The sequence below is a fragment of the Periplaneta americana genome, chromosome 14 (assembly GCF_040183065.1).
Source record: "Periplaneta americana isolate PAMFEO1 chromosome 14, P.americana_PAMFEO1_priV1, whole genome shotgun sequence".
NCBI lineage: Eukaryota > Metazoa > Arthropoda > Insecta > Blattodea > Blattidae > Periplaneta > Periplaneta americana.
In genome coordinates this window covers 143,196,404-143,206,816 of record NC_091130.1, presented here as the reverse complement: position 1 = coordinate 143,206,816, position 10,413 = coordinate 143,196,404, and the positions used below count along the sequence as shown (strand labels likewise).

Sequence of the window (10,413 nt, the reverse complement as noted above, 5' to 3'; positions counted from 1 at the left end):
TACTTACTTACTTACGGCTTTTAGACAACCCGAAGGTTCATTTCCACCCTCACATAAGCTCGCCATCGGTGCCTATTCTGAGCAAGATTAATCCAGTCTATACTATCATATTACACCTCCCTCAAATCTATTGTTATGAAATAATTAATCAAATAAAATTTAATAATAATAATAATAATAATAATATATTTATTCACACTGCAAATGCGCATATACCTGGTGGCAGTGGTAACTAATTACACTCAATAATAATAATAATAATAATAATAATAATAATAATAATAATAATAATAATAATAATAATAATAATAATATAAGAATATTAATACATGTTTAATTTATATACAAATACAACTGGGAACTGGAACTACGCGACAATATGAGGCGTCCATTTCCAAACGGCTCCTTGTCCAAGTGATACAAAATGTGAAATGTATACAATATATACAAGTAACAGGGTAGTTATACCCTGGGTCACAACAATATCATTCAGACGCCTGATAACTTTAGTGGTTGATAAAGCATCGTAAAATAAGCAATTAAAAAGACGCCTTAATAACGGAATAAACTAACTTCACACTCGCAAATTCGGGTGGTTACATTGCATGTATGCTAATTCTTTGATTCTCCTATTTTTAATATAGCAGGATTGGAGCTTAAAGAAATTTGTCTTGTAACATGATGATAACTAAAGAAGAAATTTCTCTCTGCGGACCAATCACTGACAGAACTCTGCGTCTACTTGAGCTAAATTAAATTGCCAAGTTCCTAGGAGAAGGTGTAACATTTTATTTCTGCAAAGGATTTTGCCTTGGGGGTAAGTTCGCCCCAGGGACAATTGAACCGAATTGCGTTAATGTAATTGAATGACGATATAAGTCAGCTAGGCATCTTGCAGCAGCTATATAAGACGGATAGCTGGCGAACTAACGACACTTGGCGTGCAGGACGAGAGCTTCCATGTCGTGCACGAACCTGCGATTATAAATATTGCACCAGAGAGCAACAATCAACAGTTCAGACAGGCTTAATACAGGTAACGTTTCTTAAGGGCACTGGGAAGTGATTAGGGCCTAAAAATTCCGAAACATTTGCTTAAGGTAACCATGTAGTTAAATCTACTACAAAATTCAGTATTCCACGTTCAACTCTGTATCTAATCTGCGTACTTTTAAAGCTATATATTTGAAAAATTTTTAAACAAATTAGGAAAACTCTGATAAATATTCTCTATAAATTTTAATATTTTAGTGAATATATAAAAATTTTAGTAAAATACTTTTGAAAAAAATCTTGTCAAAAAAGACTGAAAACCGATATGTGTCAGTTTTCGTCATAAAGTACTGGATGGATTTGAATGAATATACAAATATCTATAGTAATCTCATACGTCGAGTGACATTTATTAGGACTATTTCGTGAATAAAATAAAAATGTAGATAATATATCCTATATCCCTAAAATTCGCTCACAAAATGTTAATAATTGTTTATTTATGAATACTTAACCTATTCAGACATTGTGAAGTTGAAATAGATGAATAACGATTACTTCAATAAAGAAATTGAATGTTATTCAGTAATGCCAATTGAGAAAAGCGAAATACAGGTTTAAAAATGTTAATTACATGTACTGCGCTATTCTCTTGTTATTATAACAGAAATACATTTTCATTATCTGCTGAAATCAGAATATAATTTAAACATTTTATAATACGAGTATAATGACAAATAAGCTGATTAATACATTAATTAAATGAACAATTGTTATGAAGGAGTCTCATTTTCTTTAGATACAATGGACATGGAATCAAAAGATGAAGATGTAGATGTGGAAGTAGGATTTCACATTTCATTTAGTACAATGGATTCATGCTAATCGATTTATGGGGAAACAGTTGCCGACACTGACTAAACAAATGAACGACCATGTGATAAATTGACAGTGATAAATCGAGCTGCAAAAATTATCGCGATATATGATTGTGATTGGTTGGAATTTAAAATTTCACTACACTTCATTAATCGAAAATGGAATTATGTCATATAAAGAAAATAGTCAATTAAATTTGGTAATTAGAAACATTTTCCTATTTTAGCCTGGTAATGAGATATAATTATTTTTTAATTTGACTATTACACTTTTACTACGTCATACTACTATTGACCAATAAACTGTTCGGAACGACATGTTTCAACCAATCGTGACTGCTTATCCTACAATTTTTATCGCCTCCCTAGCATTTGTTTTATCACCTCTCTAGCATTTGTTCGTTTTTATCACATCCCTGGCATTTGTTTATTTGTTTGCCAACATTATACTTTCAATAACTGTATCTTTTAAAATTATTCGTATTTATTTCTTCATCCTTAATTAAAACTTTTTTGGAATTTATCTTGTTTATATTATTTAGGTTATGTTATATCTTCTGTTGTATGAGAATTATAGATAATCACGTATCAGAAATTGTTTGATTCAGTTTTATTTTATTAAAATAGTTGCATTCCGCTTCAATTATATATATATATATTGATAATTGAAGCGGAATGCAACGATTATTTGTCAAGAAGGCTTTGTTGATTCAATTTTATTTTATTAAAATAGTTGCATTCCGCTTCAATTATCAATATATATATATATATATTGATAATATATATATATATTGATAATATATATATATATATATATTGATAATTGAAGCGGAATGCAACTATTTTAATAAAATAAAACTGAATCAAAAAGCCTTCTTGACAAATAATATATATATATATATATATATATATATATTGATAATTGAAGCGGAATGCAACTATTTTAATAAAATAAAACTGAATCAACAAAGCCTTCTTGACAAATAATCGTGCATAGAGTTCAATGAAGATTGTATAGTTGGCACAACTGGTAACAAAAGAACAGCTCATCATAACACTACTGCTATCTGGTGGAATATTTGTAATGATGAGATGGTACAATAATACATTTCCAAGAGAGTTTAGTACATATTTTAGTAAGTCAATCGATATTTTATTGTATTAGAATACTTTATTTCTTCTAATCTTTATATACTTTCTTCTAATCGTATAATAGTCAATTAAATCCCACCCGAGTTTTGATTTTCTCTAGATAAATCAAAACATCTAGTGAGATTACTATAGCAAATGCTGATAAGTGATAAATCGTTCATGATGGCAAAGTGATTGACAGTTCTTCTAGATATTACATATTTTATAAACTACATTTTTATAGTTTTACTTGTGGTATATGGTGTATTCAGAAATATTTTTCCAGCCAAGTTGTGGAATCTCGCCTGCTATATATATAGTAATAAAGTTACTCCATTGATTTTATAGTTCTTTGGAAACAGATATTTTGTGATCCCATAAATTTGTCAATTTTGTTGAAGATCCGGAAAGCCTGCTAAATGTCAGAATCATCAATGATTTGTAGATGTACACACTCACTTTGTTGGTTTTCAAGGTTTGTTTGTTATTTTTTAATTAGTTATAAACATGTTTCTTTTCACTTCGTATTTACAGGATTTAAAGTTCACTGAGTTTACGCTAATTGGCACATACTTAATAGATAATGATGTGTTTTGTTACATATTATGTTAAAGATACGTTTCTACATTTATTCATAGATATTTTTACGCCCTCATACTTTATTATAATATGTACACAATTTAGAGTGGTAATATGACTCCTCTTCAATTTAAAATAGCAAATTTATATCCAACATGACGACTTTTAAGATGGTGTAGTGTTAAAATAATATTTATGTGTGTACTGTAATTGTTGATGCTTCTGTTGTTATAACAAATGGAAACATCTATACTCACATAACTTACGGTATCAGATATAATAATGTAGCTTTGGACTTGATTTAATCTGTATACTCATTTCTTTTTCAGCAGAATTATTGTGTGTTGTTTTGCATGCTTTCTTCAATTATAAAATTTTGAACCAGATGGCATAATTTATAATTTTACAGTTCACACACATTACATTCTCAATTTTTCTTAATATTTAAGAATAATTTTTTGTTTCATTACATTTAAAAGGGCAAAGCGGTGATAATGTTGATTATTATTATTATTATTATTATTATTATTATTATTATGATGATGATGATGATTATTATTATAATTATTATTATTATTATTATTACTAGCCGTACTCGTACGCTCCGCTGCACCCGTTAGAAATAAATATAAAGTAATTACATAATTAAAATAGGACGTTTGAACCAGGGAACATTCGTGTTTGATAGAAGGATAAATCGTTTGATATGTTACTTAATTTAAATTATATTTAAATAATTAAAATGTGGTAATTTTGGTCCAGAGAGCAATCATTTGGTGCAATGACAATTCCTTTACATGTTTCTTAATTTTTATTACATGCAACCATAGTTTAATGGAGATTGACATATCATTTAGTTTTAATGTGTATACTTTATATTACTTGCTATATGTTTCAGAAATACTGTAATAACATTGTAGAATTATGTCCATCTAGAGAAACTACACTTTCCAATGGTGAAATAATAATTAAAGAATTAATTAGCTTCCGATATTACTTCATACATACACAGAAACATTCTCTTAGGCTATGTTCAATAGCTTTCGATTGTTGTTGTTCAAGGCCCCTTATAGACGAAGTCATTTTTTTATTTCAGTACAGCGCCTTAGATGGCGTTGTTATTGTAATTTTAAAACTCATTTATCTCATTAAATATCAGTCCTATCAAAATTTTGTGTAGAATAAAACTCATCGTAAATTATTTTTAAAGAAACTTTTGTTATGTAATATGTTTCATGAAAATCAATAATAACCGAGATATTTCGATTTATTTAATTCAGGCCCCCTTATAACCCCCCTTTTAAATAAAGTATTTTTAATGTCATATAGCCTAAAATCTAAGTTACAACGAACTTAATTTATATTCCAATTTTCATATAAATCGGTTCAGTGATTATCGCGTGGAAAGGTAACAAACATACAGACAGACAGACAGACAGATAGACAGACAGACAGACAAACTAAAATGTCAAAAAAGCGATTTTCGGTTTCAGGATGGTTAATTATACATGTTAACATCAATTATTTTTGGAAAATCGAAAATTACCAGAAAAATGTTGGCTTCATATTTATTATTAGTATAGATTATTATTATTATTATTATTATTATTATTATTATTATTAATACTATTATTGTTATTATTATTATTATTATTATTATTGCCATTACTAAGTATTATTATTAAATTGCATTTCCTTCAAGTACAAGGCTGCCCGACGCTTAAAATGCATAAGGAACTTGAAGAAGAAAAAGAAGATGAAGAAGAAGAAGAAGTTACCAGCAGTTTTAATGTCGTGTGAAGGTGTCTGTCTTGAGTTCAAAACTCGTCGACGGCATGATGTTTGTATTTTATGTCTCTCTTTAATCAGGCCGTATTTGTCTCTATTTCGTACTTTATTGCCTTGAAAAACAAAAATTTTATTGCCTTGAAAAACAAAAATTTTATTGCCTTGAAAAACAAAAATTGTGGTGGGTGTCGGCGCCATACTCGCGGGGCTTTATGTACGTAGACCCGTGCTGGACAGTAAGGGGTTTGAGGTAGAAGTTTGTTGTGAAATGAAAGTCAAGTTAACTACAGTATAATTTTATTTAAGGACGGTGTTATCATAACTAACAAACGTATGATTTATTTCCCTGTGAAGTCATTCAGTTCGTTCACGTTATATTTTCTCACATTTTTCTTGAGTTTTAACTACGTTTGCTGGCTCGATATGTGTGTTTGCTTCTATAGGGATATCTTTTGCGAAGTTTTACCGTTAGATGGCAGGAGCGTTCCATGCGGCACAACATGTTGTAGGGCTACATTATGTCATAAGTTACAGTTAATTACTTTCACCCGCTTGTTAGTTTTCTGTGCGTGTCAAAATTATATTTATATTTATTTTGTATAACCTAGTATAATTTAATAGAATTCAGTATTTTCTTACCTCATAATTTAATTTAATTTAATTTACCGTAAATAATAGCGTTAACGTTTATAATACTGAGCGATTCCCCTTAAGAGATGGATGGGGAAATCTGCAGTATGCAAAATATAGATACGAGTAAATTGAATATTCATGAACCTAAACGAGAACTTTGAGAACGAGGTGCACTAATAAAAAAAAAATAAAAAAATAAAATAGGAACTTTGCCGAAGGTGAATATTACCTCTTTAATCATTAGTATTGTAAGTACCGTGAGCTAAAAAGAGGATATGCAGCCACCAATGTGTTTTTTTATAGGGAAGGGACTATCGAGATTGAATTCCTCGTATTTTTTTCTATAGTTGCAGAAAGATCAAATGCAATGTTTGATAAGATAATATAATATGATCGCAGTAGTATCACAATCATTAGTGTGTTTTGTAGGTTAAGGACATGCAGTTTTGAATACTATGTAGGATGGTTTTGAAAATTTGAAGTAAAAACACGGTTTGAATAATGATTATTAAAACCGTGTTTACTAATTATTACTCTACAGCACATTAAAAACATTATTCATTAGTGGATTTCACTATGGATCGTCCTGGATAATAAACATACCAGTTAATCGAGAGTTTACTGCAGGTGTAAAATGCTGGCGTAAACTTGGAGACTCCTAGAAGTACTGAATATAATCTAAGCTAACATAGCTTGCTGTCGAGGTTGCACATGATTGTATTAATTTTTATTTTTACTCTTCCAAAATTGAACTGTAACCAGCAGTTCCTTACTTGAAGTACTTATTTTTGTACTTTCGAGGCACAATTTAATTAGTTAAATTTTTTAAGGTTTAAAGCATGTATTCAGAATATTTCGGGACCTGAATGAAGATAAAAGGCTTTTCCTGGTTTTCACAAATATGAATACAACAAAAATTTGGAATTTTGAGTTGTTTTAAAGAGTATTTAATATACCAATACACTAGGCCTACGTAAATCTTCAATGTTTATATACTGGAAAACAAATGCACACGCAAAACGCATCCCTCAAAGTACACGTGCGCTATCTGTTGATGCTAGTTCAGGATATCCCTATTGAATCGTATTCAGTGCCCACATCCATTGGTTCGTACGTATTCGCGCGCGATGTGCTCGGTTTGGTCTCTCTGAGTTGCGCCTCTTCGGCTTTCTTCCTCTCTCTATAAGTTCTGCGTCTATCGGTTTTGGTATTTTTGGGCTTAATCAATTCCTTTTGAGCTCTTCTTTCATGCGATATCCGTTTCTTGTATTTTTACTTAGGCTTTAGCTGCAAATATTTCGATATTTCGATCTTAGACATTTATTCTTTTACAGGATTGTCACATAACTTTTCACTATCCTCTTTTATGCTCATTATTTAGCGTTTTCTGCTTAGATATTCCGACGAATCGTTTGAGATCCATATCACCGTCCTACCACGTCGCAGTCTGGAGATGTACTGATTTGGAGATTCGTGACTCAATGCGAAAGAACCAAAAATGGCGGACTCCCCTCCCTCTTGCAATAATATGCGAGTAACTTTAACGTAACTATTGTTAGGTGCTTGTATCCTTCGATTATCGAAGTCAGTTTTCAATTTTGACTATCTGTTTTGATTTTCAGATATTAGCTAAAGTTCTCTACCCTTTCTTCGCACGTCTTACTTTTCCTACAGGGCACCGGTATTGAAAGTGTATAAGGTGCAATGAATATATTTCAGAACTGCACTTGTATTTATTGTACCGTTAAACATACATGTCACTGAAGATCATTGCTTGTTGAGTCAGTCTATCAAACAGCGTCAAATTGTCTTTAAAGAACTGTGCTTCTACAAGTGCAAACATGTCAAGAAACTACTGAGATTTTTCCTGGAATCTCTCCATATACGCCTTATGCCTAGTCTTCTTCTCTACCTTTCAAGTAATGCATTTAGTATGGATTCCAGGCGTTTCTCTGGCTTGCTCTTGAGAGGTGCAGAATAAGGCTTACAACCAGTTTATATTCGACCGGTCAGATAACATCCGGCAAGGTAGAGCTTCCAACCGAATTTTCGAATTTCAACCGGTTGCCCCTAATGTTTTGCAGGTTAGACAGAATACTGATACTTTCTGAGTACACAAACGTAGCAACAATTGAAGGAAATTTACTATGTATAATTGAACAAATATATTAGCTTGATATAAGCCTACAATTTATTGATTGGACACTTTAATGCACTTATCTTCATAACTAATATACAGGATGAGCCGTAATCAATTTCAGGAGGTTATTCTTTGAGACAATATGTGTTGGCATTTTTCTTTTTCTTTTTTTCTCTCGCTGTTATTTATACTCGCTTTAGCATCTTTGGTCATATCGCGAGTAATCTTTTGGGTGAAGTCCGAAGGCTGTGCACTATTGTTGAGACTGGTTCTATTGTTGTGAATTTGATGGCGATTGTATATGTATTACTGATTTGTTATGAATATGATTTCGGTGATGAATGAGGCCGGTGATATTCAGGGATGTTGTGGCCCGAATTTCCTGGTATTTGCCTTACGGTTGAAGGAAAACCCTGAAAAACCTCAATCACGAAATTCAGTCCGACCGGGAATGGAACCCGGGCCCTCTGCGTAAGACATTTTTCTGGGTTTTATGAAAGAAAATTAATAATGTATATTTATATATCTGCTCCAATTTTAAAACGTTAAAATCCGAATTAAGAAGTCTAGTAGGGTAATAAATAAAGTTTTTAAGACAAATTTTGATTATTCCCTTTTGTAGTAAATCCAGCTGCTTTCTTATGTATTTAGAAACACTGCCCCAACTGACAATAAACGCATTCCGAATCTCAGCGCTGAGCAATCTGATGGTATCACGGTGTTTCGAATTTCAACGATGACGTCATTGATGCTCTACCGGTGTCGCACCGGTTCCATCAGCTTGCAGAGGCGGTGGCAGTCTCCATCAGCCGCCATCAGTGAATCTGATTGGTTCTTGCATAGAGCGGAAATTAGCAGACGAATGACATCGTGCACTGTTGTGTCATGGCGGTGTGTTCTACTGTATTGTTTGTAATGAGCACAACGTAAAAACAATATGTTAATGGCTTATGAGCGAACATGTCAACGGACCAGTTATTACTACCGGTTCAAGAAATAAATTGTTTATGCTCTCTTTTCTTTGAACGAGATAGCAGTACGGAAATTTCTCAAAATCTTGCTAGCGTAGCACAGACAACAACTTGTACAGCCGGCATGACAGCCATTGAACCTTCCAGCAGTTTTGTTCCTATTTCGCTGCAGCGTGACGTCATTGTTGTCCAACGATCCGGTGAGATTTGGAATACGCTGAATGCCATAACATAATACAGTTTGCACCAAGGATAATATAATAAATTAATCTTAAAATAATAATAGGGAGGTAAGAAAGAAATATAAGAAATCTATATATAATTTGACGTAATTTATTACATAAAAATATAATATGTGTGTCCCATCTAAGGTGCTGGTCAATTAGTATGCCTAGATAATTAACTTTAGTAGAATTGGTTTAAACATGAACAGTCGTAATTTAGAGAAATTGTACAATTAGAATTGTAAATAGCAGCAACATTTAGCGATGTGTGGACGTTTCAGAGTGAATGTGAAAGCTGTAACAACGCCTGACAGTAGAAAACGCTTGCGTCCGGTACAAGGCACCTGTCGACAATGTATCTTCCGGAGACGTTTCTACCAGTGGCCACCGTCTTCCTGATGCTGCTGCAATGGGGCAGTCTCCTGGAGGCGGAGGTTCCCAACGAGTTGCAGGACTGCGCCCCCCGGGAGTTGAGGTGCGAGATCTTGTGCCACCTGGTGGAGCTGGAGCTGCAGTGCGCCAAGTGTCGCTCGAGGGCACCAGTTCGCTTCGGCAAGCGCAAGAGGGACAACTTCCTGCCCGCGCCGAGGGACCCCAGCCCGCTGCTGAACGCCCTCAGCCACTCCACGGGGCTGAGCCCCCCGCCCATAGGCAAGCAGCTGCTGTGCTGCGACGACTTCCTCTCGCTCCTGCTGCACAACTCCAAGATCCCGCTGCGAAACAAATGACTGTGCGTGCTTGAGGCTCCTCCTACACTGATATGCGACAATTATATTGTGGAGACAGAATTAAACTTGTCGATTTGATTCATACTTCGCGACCTCAAAATAAAATTATTTACCTACGGTTTCTCATTTTCCTTCTTTCTTTTTTCTTTCTTGTACTTTTTCCTTCTGCCTTTCCTTCTTATGAGCCCCACCATACTTTTCTTCTTCCTCTAACTCAGTCATGTCAATTGATGCCCATAGGCACAAGCGCGCGCTTTAGAGCTCAGAAGAGCCTGAGCGCTTTACAGCAGAAAGAAAAGAGACAGGCGAAAGGAGTAGCACAGTATATAGTCACGAATCTTGGGATGA

General features: G+C 33.4%; 1 protein-coding gene across 1 annotated transcript; it reads left to right on the top strand.

The window, feature by feature from the left end:
* The first annotated feature begins 949 nt into the window (after positions 1 to 949).
* Positions 950 to 10,111, top strand: LOC138712972 (uncharacterized). Its single transcript, XM_069844656.1, has 2 exons — positions 950 to 1,036; positions 9,619 to 10,111. Exon 2 carries the CDS (start codon positions 9,691 to 9,693, stop codon positions 10,063 to 10,065), a length of 375 nt encoding a protein of 124 aa, XP_069700757.1. The 5' UTR covers positions 950 to 1,036; positions 9,619 to 9,690; the 3' UTR covers positions 10,066 to 10,111.
* Positions 10,112 to 10,413: the final 302 nt, after the last annotated feature.

Bases quoted from the DNA above. Each gene is read 5' to 3' on its own strand.
- LOC138712972 (XM_069844656.1), top strand. From the start codon at position 9,691: ATGTATCTTCCGGAGACGTTTCTACCAGTGGCCACCGTCTTCCTGATG.